General features: G+C 34.0%; 1 protein-coding gene and 1 pseudogene across 1 annotated transcript; both read left to right on the forward strand.

The window, feature by feature from the left end:
* Positions 1-10,799: 10,799 nt before the first annotated feature.
* On the forward strand, positions 10,800-13,360 carry LOC120151740 (annotated as a pseudogene).
* Positions 13,361-15,788: 2,428 nt separating this feature from the next.
* Positions 15,789-18,968, forward strand: LOC120151841 (subtilisin-like protease SBT2.4). The gene is given in 13 exon segments (XM_039164174.1): positions 15,789-15,934; positions 16,026-16,167; positions 16,254-16,651; positions 16,743-16,768; positions 16,771-16,837; positions 16,920-16,989; positions 17,081-17,198; positions 17,201-17,384; positions 17,447-17,786; positions 17,871-18,138; positions 18,218-18,304; positions 18,307-18,489; positions 18,547-18,968. Coding segments are annotated over 13 exon segments (2,442 nt in total). The 3' UTR covers positions 18,960-18,968.
* The last annotated feature ends 12 nt before the right edge of the window (positions 18,969-18,980 follow it).

The following is an 18,980-nucleotide window of genomic DNA, read 5'->3' on the forward strand; positions in this document are numbered from 1 at the left end:
GCGGCATCAATCTTAATGTTGGTTACCGATCGCTAGGAATATTAGTTTTCTTATTTTTTTTAATATGTCTTTGTGTTTTTTTCTTAAGCCTTTTTAATTTTGAATAAGCATCTTTGTCCTTATGACATGAATTTTCTATGCTCCTGTGGCACGCGTTTCCTATGCTCTTGTGGCACGATTCTCATATTTTTCGGTACGTTTTTTTTCGCATACATTTGCGGTCGTTTAGGTTCACACACAAAATCCATCATGACATTTATTTTCTGATTTGTTAGTCGGTGGTCACGTATAGTCAGATTCCCTCTCTTGGTAAAAGATTGTTTGCCGATATAATCAGAATTATGTAGTGAAGCAGCCTGCCAGATTATTTGATTCACTTTTCACTCCTTTATCACTTCATCACGTGTCTCATTCGACATAAACAATGAGTTTATATGAAGGTTATTGTGTTTGGATATTGGTCGTCATTATAAATGGAATGTTTAAATTTTCTTCGTATTTTTAGGTTTATATTTACTTTTGTTTGAGTACTTTGGTGACTATTATCTCCAAATTTATCTCTTTATTATGATACAATGTAATTTTGATTCATTCCATTATTAATAAAAAAAATATAAAAGATATAATTATAATAAAAAATATTTTATAATAACTCACTATTAATATTTTAATATATAAACTATGATTTTTTTTATTTTTGAGTAATTAAAATAAATTATTTTTAATGATATTAATATTAAAATATTAAAAAAATATATAAATATATAATTGAGTGGAGTTCATGCTTAAAATTATAATTTACTTCTAAATGCAAAGTTAAAAATGAAAAAGCTAAAAATTCTAACTTTTACGGTTTGTTTGAAATTATCGGTTTCATCGCAATTTAGTTTTTATTTTTTAACCCATTTGACATTAATTTTATAATTAAAACGAGATTTTTAACTAAAAGTGATTTTGGAAAGAGATACCGACCGAAAATAAGATATATATATATATATAATATAGATTTATTATCTATAAAAATAAGATAGATTTAGACAATAATGTTGTAGAATTAATATTTACATTTATTCTAAATACGTTTTAGATAATAATTAAAATATTGAAATTCAAATATTATCTGAATCTACAATGTATAAGTCTATACGTTGTAGTATGATTATTTTTAATTGGATTAAAGATAATTACATATGATGCCGCTAAACTATGATATGATGTCCCTTATATAAATATAAATCTTACTCAATTTGACTCGACTGAAAATAATATTATAATTTTTATATATTTAAAGACAATTAAAATAATTTTTATTTTTTAATTAAATTCTTTTTTTGTAATAAAAATAATATATATTTATGTCGAGTCAAATAAATATAGATTTGCACTTTAAAAATCAAGTTAAATTTCTAGTTTAAAGAAATTAACCTAAATATAAATTAAATCGAATATGAGTGAAAAATATAATATCTAAATTAAATTTAAATAAACTAAGAACCTAGCTCGATTAGACCTATAATAATCTTCTCAAATTAATAAACCCTAAAATTAATTTATTAAAAAAATAGCCTCAACATGAATTACTTGGAAAAATACACCCCAACTTGCCCACGTAGGACTACCTCGTACTTTGTAAAACATGTGTATAGAACTCGTGTTCTATGGGGTGCGAGACCAGTCTGACGTGTAAGAATTGTTCAGATAAACAAATTTAATATTAGGATAAATGACCTCATAGTATACTAAAAGCAATGTCCACGAAAAATTGAACAGTCTAGAGAAAATTATCGAGGGTTGAATTCTGAATCTCAGTCCTATCGTATGCAAGATTAGTGAATTTCCAACCCACACCAGAAGTGCTTATAGGCATGTTCCGTGGGTATTTTCGAGTAATTAATATAAATTTTTTTATTTATAAGATTAAAGGCGTAGTATTGAAATTTATCTTTCAATTGAGTCTAATATCGGCACATACGAGATATTGTAAGAGGGTAAAACTCTCGTTGAAAATGGTTCTAAAGCTTGTTTTGTGCAAGAAAAAAGAATAAACTAAAAATGACTTGATAGACATCTTCGAGGAGTATTTTCGGGTAGTTAATTTAAAAATTTTCATAACTTATAAGATTATAGTAGTAGTATTGGTACTTATCTTTCAATTGAGATAATATCGACACATACGAGACATTGTAAGGGGGTAAAAATCGCATTAAAAATAGTTCCAAACCAAAGAAATTGAAACTAACAAACATATTTGATTATTACAAAAGTAGTACAACGCAAAAGCACAAAATCGATATAAGGGTGTGTGATTAGGACATTTGTTTCATGTATTTGGGATTCCTATAGAGTGCACAGTTTTGGTTGCCGTTTCTTCTCTATGTTCAACCAAATCCTCGTCATAGTAAATCTGCATTGATCGTAGATGACCCAATTTTACGTGTCGTAGTGTAAAATCTGGTCATATTGTAGGTTCATCATCAACTTCATCCGGATCTCATTCATTTCTAATAGGAGGAAATTTGACTTAATAAACCTTGAATACGGTTTCAAAAGTAAGTATATCATATCAACGAATTGCATGTAGTGAATCCGTACATAAGAACAAGAGGCAATGACGTGCGCATATGGGTATTTGAATATTTAGAATACTCTGCAGATCCATGTGTTTTCTTATAGGTTAACCACGTATGTGATGTGTTGTATGCCTTCCAATGGCCTCGAATGTTTCGAAACACGAAATTTATTTTGTTTGCGAGAGACACAAATCGCATTGATCGCGTTTGAATATTGCACAAATGTTTAGAATTTCACGAGGAGGTCTGGGTGGATTATGTGGCCACCTGTCATCCAGTCAACTGTTTGCTTTCCCAATGTTGCAAAAAGGGTAGCCAACCGATAATATGTCGCTTTTACAATAAAAGTGATAGGCAAATATCGGACTATGTTTGAAATTTTGCGATGATGTATGAGTGGACTATGACATTATTCTAATTTGTTCTGGGGTGAATTAAGAGATGAAAAACTTCGAATCGTGAAAACTCACGATCTCTCCGATTATAAGAAAATAAATTTAGATATTATCGTTCAGAGATTAATGGCTTGTACGCTTAATGTCGGAGAGTCGTACCAAACTTGCCTTTCCAATTAATTAAAGACTACAGTTCTGATAATAATTGTTGCATACTTCAAGCAACCAAGGAACAACCTCGGCACTTGTACGATTCTTGTTTTGGAACAAGCAACTTTTTGTAAGATGTTACAATAGAACGCCATTAATCTATAATAAAATGAGTTTTAATTGCAATAAGTATTATCTATTTATTACAATAAATTATTTTATTTTATTATATACTTTATAATACAATAAAAATATAACAATTAAGTTAATGTAATTAAAATTATGGGACCTCGCGTTACGCATAACACGAGATCCAAAGCATGCAATAATTAAAGTTGATTCTTCAAAATTTGGGGACGCTTCAAATTCAGGGGGACATCGCGTTTAGCATACTGCAAGGTCATTTATCCTAATTTCATCCAAGCATGATGCTCTGGTGGGAAGATGGATGGATCAATAGGATATTGGGGAACGATCGCACTCCCTGAAAATTTTAAGTTCCCTTATATTTAAAGTTTTTTTTTGTATTTTTATTGATTATCTAATTTTGCATCTTTTAAAATTTTATAACTCTACATCCTATAAAATTTTGGGTCAACTATAGTTTCTTTTTATTTTGACCACCATTATTGAATTCTTGCCAATCAGACCACCCAATTATTTAAATGCATTCAATTAGGCCACTTGCTGTTAACAGTTAACAAAAGTGCTGACGTGGCAGTTAGTAAAACTGGTATGATTACATTTTTGTCACCCTTACTTATATATTATATGAATTTAGTCATAATTTTAACAAATTAAAATAAAATTAATGGTCTAATGAGGTGTTGTAATGTCTCACCATTCAATTTGATGATTTAATTTAATTATTTTAATTTAACATATTTATTTTGTACCAATCAAAGGGTGACCAATATTTTGTGACCCAGGACCGACCCAGAAACTCGAAAAATTAGCAGTTTGGGTACCCGACCTAGAAAATCAAGTATTTTTATTATAAATACCCGGTATTTTTAATTGGGTAGGCGGGTCGACAGGTCAGTTCAATTAGTTTGAGTATTTTTTAACACCCTTACGTGACATGACATGTGGCATCATTCGATTGATAGATCAAAATTATTTTAATTTATTAAAAGTATTATTAAATTAAGAGAATATGTAAATAACATGGACCAAATGTGTGTGATGCTATCAAAATATTTAACTATTGTTAACGAAAGTTAACTCGGGTGACCATATCTTAATTAAATAAAAAACGAAAGTAACCGTATCTTAATTAAATAAAAACGAAAGTTGTCATATCTTATTTTTGAAACAAGTGACCAAAAATAGATAAAATACAAACACAAATGATCATCTATATAGTTAACCCTTTTTAATATATCTTCTTATGTTTGCATTTCTCACGTAAATTCACGCGTCACTCCCTTTAGACGTAAAGAAAGGGTTATGAGGGTCGGCCAGGAGACGTGCGATTCCATTGATTGTAGTTAAATAGATCAGACGTCAAAAAGAGCAAGACGTCCATTGACCACAGCTACCATAACAACATACTTGATGCTATAAAAGATTTATGCAGATCCGGGTTCGGTCGACAAAGGGGCCCTTGGTGCTATTTGGCGCATGTGGTAGCCCCGAACCCACTTGAGAATAAGATTGAAAATGAGACGAGACAGATCACAATTTTTTTGAGATTGATTTAGTCAAAACTTGATAAATGCTCAATTAAATGGACTCGACTCGAATTCGAGCTCGATTCAAATTCTTAACAAGTCGAAACGAGCTATTTAATATTCGACTCGAAGAACTTCTTAGCAGTTCAAAAATATAATATATCTAGATTTTACTTTTAAAAATAAATTATTAATAATATTAACATCTATGTGTTGATTTTTTAAATGCAATATAATATTTTTATGTATTTAAGGTTTATGTTCGAGTTTTAGTTTGAGGCTTCAATCGAGTTAAGTATAAGTTTTTTTTTCATTTTGAGCCTTTTTGAGATTTTACGAGAACTAGTTCATGATTTCAAGTTCAAGCCGAGCTTGAAAAATTTAGACTCGTAGGTTTTCGAGTCGAATCGAACTCTAATTAAGAGTTTTCAAATCAAGTTGAACTCAACAATATTCGAACTCAGCTCGTTTACACCCCTACTGACAACCGCACCACGGAATCCGGGGGTGGGTAGGGTCCTCGTGCTTTGGTTTGGTGCCTTTATACCGCCATTGATCGATATGAGATAATGAGAATTGTTTAGGGCATATTAGGGAGTCTCATCGTGAAACAACGTTCATCAAAAACCATTAATGAAATAAACGATAAGTTAAGGCCATTGCCCATGGAGATTAGAGTTTGAGAATTAGTGACGACACAAGGGTAATGAGTTGCCAACAACGATAATAATCTATATAATAATAATTTTTTTATAATACTATGTTCTACATAATCTACCCCTAGCATTGAACAAATAAGGTATAGGGGCGGATGCACGAAGCTCCTTAGGGGACTAAGTGCATCCCGTTATTTAGGGAGAAAATATAAAAAATATTTTTTTTCATCATAAGGTGAAGATAATGGACTAAAAAAACCAGGTTTCAAGCCAATTTAGATGTACAAATTTGTTCAACATCTCGCATCTATCTTGGTCCACATGTAAGAATTCTTACATATGATTCCTTAAAGTTGAATGCTAATATGCAACATTAAGATAAAATCGTGAACTTTATTGTGTTGTTGGAGAAGAAAAGACATTAATAAAGATTCTAAAAACATCCTTTAATTTAGATTTGATTTTGGTATGCATTAATAAAAAACTTATCTAAAAAATAAAATTTGTATGTGTAAATAATTTAAAAAAATTAATTTAAATCTTTTTAATTAATTAATATCATTGTTGTTGTAGTGGAAAAGGTTAATAACATAATTTTTCTTTAGGCTTATATTACAAGTAAGTACTTAAAGTATATCATCATTTTTATTTAAGTACCTAGAGTATTTTTTTGTCAAAATAAGTATCTAAATTTATCTTTTTGGTCAACATATGCACCAAAAGTATATCTTGGTCAAATTAGGTACCGAAAGTATTCAATTTTTTTCATATAAATATCTAAATTATTCTTTAATTAATATCACATATTAACTTTTTTAGAACTTAGATAAAAAAAATATTGAATACTTTATGTACTTATTTTGATCAAAAATACTTTAAGTACCTATTTTAACCACACAAAAAAAAAGATAACTCTAGATATTTCTTTTTGATCAAAAAATATTTTAGGTACTTATATGGAAAAAAATATTATTTAGGTGCTTATTTATAATATAAGTATTTTCTCTATTACTTTTTTTAAGATTAAGATACTCATGTTAATAATTTAATCCCTCATGATAAAGACATTATTAAAAGATAATTAGTATAGAATGTGTTTACCCTATTTAAATTAATTTTAAAAAGTCAAATAAAATTTAAATAATAAAATAACATTTATAACTCTATTAATCTAAAATTTTATAATTGATTATAACTCAATCAAATACTGGAATGATAGATATACTTTTACCCGATAAACTCTAATTTTATTAGAAAATAGTTGGTTTTATTAAAAATTAAAAATATTTAAAATTATAATAAAGATTCATAAGCATAATAGTAAATATAAATTAACTTATAATTAGTGTATTTTTATATAATCATTAGTACAAAAATTTGTTATCTAAATCGCACAATGACCAAAGAAGAAAAAGTTAAAAAGATAAATTAAAAAACTCGAATAAAATAAAAATACGAATAAATATGACTACATCAACAAACGAACTATAAAATGACGTGATAAAACTATTCGTGAATAAAAAATATATATCTAAATCAATATGAGGTCGAATGCAAGTCATGACAAGCGAAAGGTTAAGAAAATAACACCCCCAAGTATCTTGTTCCTTTCAATCTTTCTTTCTTTCTTTCTATCTGTCAATTGAGTTTCCAGGTTGTGCAGATAAACTGCAGTGCTTTGTTCTTCCATCTCATTTCCTTCTCCTTTCTTGTTTAATCTATCACCTTCTTATCATCAACTGTTGATGGAAGTGACGTAAAGTGATTTCAAAATAAATAAATAAGTAAATTTATATACTATTTCTCCTTTCTTTCTTTCCCACTCCGCCACATTCACTGCTTTTCAGCTTCGAACATGTAACCAGTGACGCTTCCCTAACATTTTTCTTTCTTTGCTTTTTATTGTTCTCCTTTTCTCTCTCTATCTGTCTATTCAAACCCTATACCTGGGACCCTCCCTTTACCCTAACCCTAAATCCTGAGACCAAACCCATAACTCGGATGTTGTGATGAAAGGGCAAAAACCATAGGTTAAACCTCCCCTTTATTTTTGGGTTTATTGGCTTTTACAGCAAAGATGCCACTAGCATCATGGACAGAAACTCTACAAACTATTTTCCTTTGTCTTGGTTTTATTATTATAAATCGAGTGAAATGGAACTGATGTTTTGTGTAATGAATTTGTCATGTTCCTTGTTTACATGTTGGTGTTTTTCTCTGCATACTTCACAGACTTCTGTTCATTGTTTCTATTTGAGGTTTAGTCGTTTAGGGTTAATGTTCATCGATCTCTAGTTAAACGTGAAAGAATTTTCTGCAACCCGACAGGACAAGTGTGCTTTATTGTGTACCTAAATTTCCCTTGAAGAACAATTATGCTTGAAAGAGGAGGGTGCTGGTGCATGTAGTTGTATAAAGGATTAAGGCAAGTGTCCTTTATGTATTTGCATTATTGTACGCATTCGAAAAGAGTCACTAAAACAAGACATTAGTGGGTACAATGGAACCCTAGCTAGTAGCCATATGGCAGAGACAAAGACCAATTCTGAGAAAGAAAGCAGCGGTACACAACTCAGTAAGGTGGCCATATAGCAATAATATTATAAATACTTATAATTAAATTTAAATAAAAACTTAAATAATTTAATTCAATTAAAAAATATAAATAAGATTAAAATGATTGAAAGACTTGCAGAATTGATTAATTAAAATTTTTAACTCAATCCGATAATCACCTCTAATTATAATATGAGCAAGAGTTAATGGAATAAGGCAATTTTAACATTGGTCCTCCCACATCATCACTCAGTCGCTGTGTTTCATTAGTCATTTGGCTTCTTTTCCCCGTCTGTAGATGTTATGTAAATTATTGAGATTTATAAGTGCTTCTGAAATATATAGTACGAAACTAAATTGTCAGAGTACGAGATTAGTCGGATGCCACTCGACAATAGCATAACATATCAGATGAACAACCATCATCCATACATGTAGTGGGTCACTCATATTAGATGGGATACAATGCCTCATTTCGTCAGTAGCATAAGGACTACATTGAAACTATAACAAATATATATAATTATTTTCAAAGTAATATTTTAATTATATAACGATAATTAAAGGTAAGTAATAAAATTTAAATACATATTCGTGCACCAGTTTTTTTATCAATGAGTAGTCGAATTTATTCTAATTCGTCCAGTATTTCACGATGATCTTTCCTTACGCATGATCACCTATTCAGTGTAAAAAAATATTCATTATACACTCAAAAAACTATTTATATACGGGTTTAATATTGAAATTACCTCAGCAATAACGGCAAGACTAACAGGTTCTTCACCACTGGACATAAAAAGGACATGCGATACCACGCCCATGACTACATAGCAGGAAACATCCACTGATAGTATTTTTTCGATAATCAGTTGCTCGACACATTTCTCTGTACAGAGATGTCAAAATTGCGGAGCACCAATTAAATGACCTGACAACTCGAAAATCAACGAGGTGACATAACCACATATAATGAACTTGGTTGCGAGATTTATCGAGCATCAAGATCCCACATATGAGTCGTAATATGTAAGTCTGAGCAAATATTTTAGCCTCTTCCTCGAAACAGTCATCACTCAACTATCGAAAATTTGTAGTCTACCATAATAATGGTATTTAACCACCGTTGAAATTAGACGAGATACCTCCAAGATATTTTCGCACAAGAAATGTCAATCACCATTCGTCACACCAAAAATGATATCAAAATCTACCGGAAGCCCCAAATATAAAGAAACATCATCCAGCGTAATATTGCATTTCTCACATGATAGATGAAATGTGTGTGTCAATCTTCACCTCTCGACCAATGCCGAAATAAGGTTGGATTTAAAGGTTACTATGTCCTTCATATCTAGTTGTGTAATCGAATCCATCATCGGCTCAATACGACTATACACAATTCGATACCTCTAACTTAACGTTACGAATAAATGAATCTAATATATGATCATTCCCCTAATTAAATAAATAGTATATAAATTAAAATATAAATTAAAATATAAACTAATATTAAAAAAAAATAAAACATTCAAGATAATTAACATAACACAATTTTAAATTGTTATCGTATCAACAAAATGACTCGAGATATGATTTCTATCTAAACACAACAACCCGTCTTTCATTTTATAAGTGTAAGATATAAAAAAAATTAACAAAATCAAATATAAAATAATACATTATTTAATGTTTATAATATAATAAAATAATTTTATCTTCTAAAAACAATAACAAAATCTAATTGAAACATGTTAATAGGAATGATAGAAGTAAAAAGGAGAATTTTTTTGTATGGTTTGAGAGTTATATGAAGTGATATTTATAGGGGAAAGGTAGATGATAATTAAGGGGGAGTGACATACGATTGATGATGTTTATAGAAGGCGCGAATGGTGATTCATATTTTGTTTCCGAGGATAAAAACTCAGAAAAACGTCGATAATAATCTATGTCTTCTGTTTATGTCAATAAATGGGGGTTAGATCAATAAATTTTTTGATCAATTACTATGACGTGTAATTATTAATTATTTGGATAATTTTGAGGTAAAAAAAGCTAATTTTTTTTCTTTCTTTTCCTTATATGTTAAATAATTGCGGATTAGATGTTATGAAGGAGACTAACGAGTGTTGAGAGATTTTTAAACAAATCTTAAATTTTATAATGACAGTTTCAGTTGTAGAAGAAGAGTGTTATGATTGATGATTTCGTGCCCCTATAAACCTTTTTCCTCGATTTGATCGTTTTTATTCTATTTCCTTCTCCTAATACATGAAGTAAAAGATAAGAAAGCAATTTATAAACGTCTAATCTCTCTTTGTTGTTTGCCAGTAGTGGCAGTGTGCACCAGTTAGCAGTGCATGTTCCATCGGGAAGGTAAAGCTTTGCATCCACACAGGCAGTCGTCTGCATAATAGTAGTAGTGCCATGAAAATTTTGAATGCCATCTGTTCTCTATTTTCTCTCACTTTCTTGTCTTCCAAACAAGTGAAAAAGAAGCTCGAGAGAATTAATGCTCTTCTGTTAATGACTTATATAAACAAACAATCAAACTCCTATTTTCCAAAAGGAAATATGAACAGGCTTTGTCAGAAATTAACTCACTGCTTGCTGCTGCTACCACTATTTAGGTGTTTTCCTAAGAAAAGCCTAATTCTTTGTAGCATGAATCTCGGGAGAGTTCTTTAGATATAAACAATCTTTAGGGCAAAGGGGAGAATAAATTGCGTAGGAAAGAGAAACCAAGTGAACAGCTAGGAGAAGAAAAGGAAGAGGGACAAGGTAGTGAGAGAGATAATGGAAGGTTGTTCCAATAGCACTTCTTGCATGATGGCTTTTGGACACAATGGCAATGGATTGTGTCCTATGTCGATGATGCATCATCCCATGACTTCTCATCATCATCATAATACAGACTCATCAGGATCCTTTTTCTTCCTCTACCTCCCACTAAAAATCAAGACCATAACCACAATAGCAGCAGTGGTTCCTCTATGATTATAGACGATCATCAAAACAACAACAGCAATACTGGATGTTATTTCATGGAGTGCAGCAACGATGGCAGCTCCTCTATCAAGGCCAAGATCATGGCTCATCCTCACTACCATCGACTCTTGGCCGCCTATGTCAATTGCCAAAAGGTGGAAGCTTTTATAAACCTATCGTCAGTCTAGTTTCTATAATGGAAGCAGTATTAACTTAAACAAAACCAAGCAGGTAGGAGCGCCGCCTGAAGTGGTGGCGAGGTTGGAAGAAGCATGCGCGTCCGCCGCCGCTATGGTTCCTGCAAGGAGCAGCTGCATAGGCGAGGATCCAGCACTTGACCAGTTCATGGAGGCTTATTGTGAGATGCTGACTAAATACGAGCAAGAACTCTCTAAACCCTTCAAAGAAGCCATGCTTTTTCTCCAAAGGGTTGGGTGTCAGTTCAAAGCCCTCACACTTTCCTTTCCAGTTTCTGGTAACAATGATCTCTCCCCCTCATATATTTGATTATTTCTAATATTATATTTTAAAACAACATGCATGTCTGCAAAATTTCATTCATTCCTTTTCGTTACATCTTCCTCTCTGTGCTTTTTCTCTTTAACCCTCTTCAAAATTTCTTCTGCATCCTTCCACCATGTCAGATATGGAACTGTTCTTAGTCATCTTCTTGATGTGTGCTCATTGTGAAGTTGTCTGGATTGCTAGATATGGGGCAAACATCAGGTTAAGTTAGGTTATTTACATTGAAGATTGTCAAGTGATGAACAAAACAATGGAAATACATATGTTGCAGCTTTCTAGGGCTAGCCTACGTGATATTGAGATGCAAATGTACTGAAGTGCTTAGAAAACTGAAAGGTGTTGTTCAAATACCATGATCATGTTGTCAGAGAATAATCAAAACTTTTGAGAATTTAGGGCTTGATCAAACTAGGGTTGTAGATGGATTACTGTTTAGGGTATAAATTCGGAAGGGCGTTGGGGTCTGAATTTCTCGAGTTTTCTACGTTGTAGTTGCCATATTCTAGTAGAAGATATATGGTGCTGATACAATTTCTCAGTGTTGTTGTGTTCTATTGTTTTATACCATTTCTTGGGTTTTCTATTTAATGGATTTGCATTTAGGTTTGATCTAGCATTTGGAATAGCTTGATTATTATTCAGAATTTCAGATGCCATCTGCATGCCATCTGCAAGTGACGTAGGGTAGGTGCTGTTTTTTCATGTTTTGTTTTCTCCCTTGTTTCTTTCATCTCATACATTTTCCGATGGACTTTGTTGAAGGCATTAGTATGAAGTTCCACAGGTAATTTTAGAGTTATTTCATTCTGATGATGTCGGCTTCTTCGTATTGGGATGTGCTCAGACTTCTATTGTCCTATATAGTATAAGGATTTCGGATAAAACAAAATTTAATTGTAGCAGTTTTGTTGAGGTGTTTATTTAAAGGAAATGAATGCCTATGAAGAACCCCAAATCTCTAGAGAAAGCATGGCCAAATTCGCTTTATTGACATCTGATCTGTTGAAGTCTACTCGTTCTTTTTGCCCTTTGTATAGGCCAATGTGTCTTAGAAATTCTTGAACCGTCGTGTTGATCAATTCAAATTGTGTTCCATGTAAAGTATTGTTTATCTTCATGGCTTAATTTTCCTGTATAACTTGAAAGCAGAGCAGGCTTCATTATCTCCTGAGAAATTCTCTAGTTTTTTCGGCCTGGCAGAACTTAACATGTGTGTGTGGAAATCTATGAACTTGATTGATTTGGCAATATGCTGCCCCGGTTTGTTTCGAGCAAGACATTCTTCTTATTCTAGATTGCATACTAATTCTTTTATATTCAGCTTCTGGAGAGGGTATTGACAGGGATGTACCATCTGAGGAAGACGTCGATGTGAACAACAATTCGATCGATCCCCTCGCCGAAGACCGAGAACTCAAAGGCCAGCTTTTGCGGAAATACAGCGGATATCTAGGCAATCTGAAGCAGGAGTTCATGAAAAAGAGGAAGAAAGGGAAGTTGCCCAAGGAAGCAAGGCAACAGCTGCTGGACTGGTGGAGTCGACATTACAAATGGCCTTACCCATCTGTAAGTACACGTTCGGTCGTGTTATCTCTACCGAATATCATCTCCTTTATCTGTTAACCGAAAATGCCGATTACAGGAGTCGCAAAAGCTTGCGTTGGCCGAGTCTACCGGTCTGGATCAGAAGCAGATAAACAACTGGTTCATCAACCAAAGGAAAAGGCACTGGAAACCATCGGAAGATATGCAGTTTGTGGTAATGGACCCCACATCCGCACTTTTATATGGACAATGTGTTGGCCAATCCCTTTCCTATGGATCTCTCCCAGACTCTTCTGTGAAAGATCAACAATACTTGTGCCTGTATTGCTGCTGCTGCTGGCAAGAAGTTTGAAGGCTAATATTTGCATTTATATGCAAAGAAACTGTGATATAATGAATTTGGATTATAGTTTTATGTCATATTATCTTATGCTGATATGCATGCATGTGCCTTGTATGTACTTTGAGCCTATTTATTCTATATAACGCGTCTCTCTTATTTCCTCTCCTTCCACGCTCATCAACTCCGACCACCTGTCGTTCATCAGCTCCGATTACTGTGACTGCTTTTTCACATGGATTGTTTGCTTCATGGTTGCCATTATCTTCTCGCTAACCATCATACTCATTTAGCTAGAAGATCAGGAGTTCTTTAGGTGAATTCCTTCTTTAGTTTAGAATCTTTAGGTCAATTCTTTCATTTCTTTCTGTTGGTTTCTTCTCAATCAAGTCTTGGTGAGTATGATTTCAATTCTCGGTTAGTAGGGGAAGATTTTGATGCTGATTTTGAGCTGTAGTCAAGTCTTGATTGAAAAGAAACCAACAGAAATACATGAAAGAATTGAATAAAGATAAAAAAAAAAGTCGACTTCTGTTCAATTGATATAGCTTCGTTCCATAGTGTTATCGCTTTCTTTTAACCTTCGGTTGATATGCTCTTCCACTTTTGATACATCTTCAAGAATGATTGGGTCTTTTTGAGTCCATTTTCGAGAGCTTGTCTACATCTTCAAGTAGATGGTCTAAAAATCTTTATTTGGTATATCCTGGTCCCAAAATAGATGAATCTCAAAAGCCAACATAACTATTGGTAAGCGTATTTGTGAATATTTAAAGTTAGTAAAGGCGATTGGTTCCCTTCTTGAGGAGGTGAAGTTGAGGTTGACTCCTCCTTTACGACTACTTTATTAATCAAGTCATATTTGGATGTTCTTCCCGTCTAATATCCTTCATCGTGATGTTGAAATTTGATTAGAAAATCTATAAAATTATATACGTGTGTGTAAAGTCATGAATGCATTGCTCTTATGTAGGCCTAAAATGTAGAAAATTAGCTCATCGTTGCGAGTTGAGATAAGTTGTGGTCGACTCTTCTATTGCGAGTTAAGTCGAGTTTTAGATAATTCCCCTTTACAGGTTGAACCATGTCGAAAAAATATCTCAACTTGGACTAATTTTTTTTCATGAGAAAATATCTCAAGTAAGATGCAACTTTTGTTCAAGGGAAACTGTTTAAAGTAAGATGAAATTTATTTCAAGGGAAATTATCTCAAGTGAGATAAAATTTTATTTTGAGAAAAATTGTCAAGTGAGACGAAATTTGTTTTAAGGAAAATCATCTCAAGTGAGATAAAATTTTTGTTTCGAAAGAAACTGTTTTGAGTGAGACGAATTTGTTTTAAGGAAAATTATCCCAAGTGAGGCAAATTTTTGTTTCGAGAGAAACTATCTCAAATACTGAGATAAAATTTTTGTTTTGAGGGAAACTATATTGAGTGAGACTAAATTTCGTTTCGAGAGAAACCATCTTAAATGAGACAAAATCGGTGTTTCAAGGGAATCAATCTTAAGGAAGACAATATATTAGTTTCGAGGAAAGACGTCTCGAGTGGGACAAAATTAAGAGGAAAGAAATTGATGTTTCAAGATAGATAATCTCAATGATAAATTTGATGTTTCAAAGGAAACAATCAATAGTGAAATTTTTAGGGGAACAACTTTAAAGAAGACAAGATCTCCTCAAGAGAGAAAAATGATCTTAAGAAAGGCGAGATCTTTTATTTTAAAATTTTTTTAAAGACACCCTCAATAAAATGATCTTGAGAAAGACGAGATTTTTATGAAATCCTTAACGGAAGGGAAAATAATATTGTGGTCTTTGAGAAAGACACGATTATTAGTTGAAAATGTATGTAATGATGAGTGTTCAATGTAAAGATGCATGTATAAGTAAAATGTGTCAATGATATAAGTACAACCTTCATAAATAATAATGACGCAAAGATGTACAAGAAGCCTTTACAGCCGATCGAGATGCTTCGTGAGCAGTCATGTATCAAAGGATAGGAGTCATCTTCTGAAAATTTTAAATTTTTATCTATATATTTATATTTTATGTTAATAATAAATTCGTCATCATTCCTTGAAATATCATAAATTTATTTCTAAAATAAGCGCGAGTACCATGACTCGTAGGGAACTCGAGGAAAGCATTTTTCTCCAGAGTTTTAAGACAAGGTGTGAAACAGCATTGGCAAAACATGAGCAACATGATTTTATCTTAATTTCTACCAGATTTAGTTTGAACCAAAGCAGGAAAAGTGAAGGTAACTGTCACAATTCATAAAAGGAAACAGCTTTAGTCACGTTAACAATGTGTATGATAGCCATTTTATGTGTAAACACACAAGACTACTTGAAATTAATCATTCATTCCCTTGCACAAACATGGCAAACGGCGTCGTTCTTCTCCTTCTCTTCCATCTTCTCGTGAAGAGTTCGATTGCATCTGTTGCGGAAGGAAGATCGATATATTTGGTTTTAATGGAAGGAGAAGCAGTAGCATTTCATGGAAGAAAATTCGATCCCAACAGGTTACAAAACATCTAAGTATAATGTTGGAAAGCTGATGTTCAAAATTGTAGTTTAACACTGTCTGTTTTCTGTATCGAATGATTAGTGAAGCTCTTCCATGGATCATGCAAAAAAGTTGGTCGATTCTCATGATCAAGTTCTTCAAAGAACTCTAGATAGGGGAAGCTATAACAAGTTATACAGCTTCAAACATGTTCTTAATGGCTTTGCTGTACACACAACACCATCCCAGGTTGTTTCCTAGTACTTTTTTTTTTGTGTGTGTGTTTTACACATTGTTTTCGTTCTCTCATACTGTAATTGCCATGAAAATTTCAGGCTAAGAAACTACAGCATTCTCCGGGAGTGAAGCTGGTTGAAGGAGATAGAAGAACCAGAGTGATGACTACTTACAGTCCTCAGTTCTTAGGGTTACCGGAAACCGTGTGGACTCAAGAAGGCGGCGACCGAAATGCAGGAGACGGGATCGTGATCGGTTTCGTCGACACGGGGATTAACCCTTTTCACCCAAGCTTTGCTTATGACATACTCAATCCTTTAACGTCCAATATCTCTCATTTCTCTGGTGCATGTGAGGTTGGTCCTCAATTCCCGTCGTTTTCGTGCAATGGTAAGATTGTTTCCGCCAGGTTTTTCATAGCCGGAGCTCAAGCGCTCACTCCGCTTAATGCTACGATCGATATTCCTTCACCGGCGGATGCAGTAGGCCATGGAAGGTAAGTGTATGAAACAAATAAGGAAACATATTAACTTTGTAATTTATGTATTGTGTTTGTAAAGCCGGAGACAATGTGTTCTTCGGATCAGCCACGTAGCATCGACTGCAGCCGGAAACGCCGGGTCCCTGTGGTGGTTAACAGCTTCTATTATGGACGAGCCAGTGGGATGGCACCACGAGCAAGGTCCGTTTTACTTAACTCGTTATTATGAAATAATTCTAGTAATGATATTGAATATTGGGTTCTTTTTCATTTTCGGAAATAGAGTTGCTGTTTATAAGGCTGTCTACCCTACAGTAGGAACACTTGCGGATGTAGTTGCAGCCATTGATCAAGTAGGACTCTGATATCTACATCAGTTTCTGATATAACAATGCATTACTTCCATGCAAGTTTCTAATAAAACTTGTGACGTGAACACCACAGGCAGTAGCAGATGGAGTGGATATCTTGAATTTGTCGATCGGACCAGATGAACCACCACAAGATTCAGTCACATTCTTGAGCATTTTCGACATAGCCATGTTATTCGCACGAAGAGCTGGGGTTTTGTGGTACAGGCTGCTGGAAATTCAGGCCCTGGTCCTTCGATGGTATTGTCTTACAGCCCTTGGAGTGTCGGTGCAGCCGCTTCCAGGACAGACCGACGATACATTGATTCTCTTCTCCTTGGAAATGGACTAAATATTTCTGGTGTGGGGTTATCAGGTAATGCCTACTTGGACCACAAGTAATTAGTTCTAAAAACCTTAAAACTGACAGTAACATATACATATATGTTGTCTTTGGTAGCTCCAACTTTGGAAATGGAACATTACTGTATAAGCTAGTGCTGGCTAAGGATGCTATCAGTTTAAGTGGGACATTCCCTAGGACTCCGCCGTATGTCGAGGAGTGCCAATATCCGGAAGCTTTTGACCCTAACATAGTGAGGGGTAGTATTGTTATATGCACTTTTTCAGCTGGTTTCTATAACGATACATCCACGTTAACCGCCGTCATCGACACCGCGACAGTTCTCGGATTCATGGGATTCATTCTTGTTGCGAATCCGAGTTATGGCGATTTCATCGGCCAACCGATTCCTTATTCTGTTTCTGGCACTTTGATCACAAAAGTTGCAGATGCAAAGGTAAAACAGGTTTATCATTCCACAACAGGCAAATTTTCCCATAGTCAACAACCAGTTCTAACACAATATAATGTTTGTTTGTAGATTCTATCTCAATATTATGAACAGCAAACATTAAGGGATGCAAGGGGCTTTGTGACACAGTTCAATGCACGAGCTGCGATACGAGACGGTAGATTTGCTTCGTTTGGTGGCCAAGCACCCATTGTTAGCAGATTCTCAGCAAGGGGACCCGATTTTATCGACATTGACCGGAACCCTGCCGATGTACTTAAACCTGATATTCTCGCCCCGGGCCATGAAATTTGGGCAGCCTGGAGCCCCTTGAGTGCCCTCGACCCGATTCTAACTGGTAACTAAAATGATCATCAACCTTCTTACTAATTGCTTGGAAATAAAGAGTTGATTAGGCTTTGAAACTATTTATATAGGCTATAATTTCGCTCTGATATCCGGTTCAAGCATGGCTGCACCTCATATTGCCGGAATTGCAGCACTAATTAAGCAAAAGCATCCTTCCTGACGCCATCGATGATCGTATCTGCAATGTCAACCACGGCCACCAAGTTTGATAACAATGGTCGGGTTATAATGGCAGAAGGATTTGAAGTTCGAAGCTCGTATGCCGGTAATAATTTTGATTTCGGCGCCGGCTTTGTTAATCCAAGACGTGCCATGGATCCAGGCTTGGTCTTATCATCAGGTAAACCTTTTCACTTTTAAATTCCATTATCAAGCTTGACCAACATATATAACTTAGTTCTTCATAATGCTATCATGAAGCAGACTTTGAAGACTATCAGGTTTTTGTGTTCAATGCCGAACATTGATCGCTTTGCAATCAGAGTTGCCACTGGAGCATGGTGCAGTCAGTCGCTTGGCCACCCGGCTAACTTGAACATACCGTCGGTGACGATATCTGCACTAAGAAGATCGCTGACAGTGAGACGGAGTTTCAAGAACGTGGCGATGAAACCGGAGACTTATGTAGGCTTAGCAATACCGCCAAACGGGACAACAATTACCTTACATCCACCTTGGTTTACTATAGCCCCAGATGGAACCCAAGATTTGGACATAGAAATAACTGCGACTCAATCGACCAACGTGTTCAGCTTCGGGGAAATTATTTTAACAGGAAGTTTGAATCATATCGTGAGAATGCCGGTATAAATTAGGTCGATTTCGTAAACA

This window comes from Hibiscus syriacus, unplaced genomic scaffold, assembly GCF_006381635.1.
Source record: "Hibiscus syriacus cultivar Baekdansim isolate YM2019G1 unplaced genomic scaffold, ASM638163v2 tig00111069_pilon, whole genome shotgun sequence".
NCBI classification, from domain to species: domain Eukaryota; kingdom Viridiplantae; phylum Streptophyta; class Magnoliopsida; order Malvales; family Malvaceae; genus Hibiscus; species Hibiscus syriacus.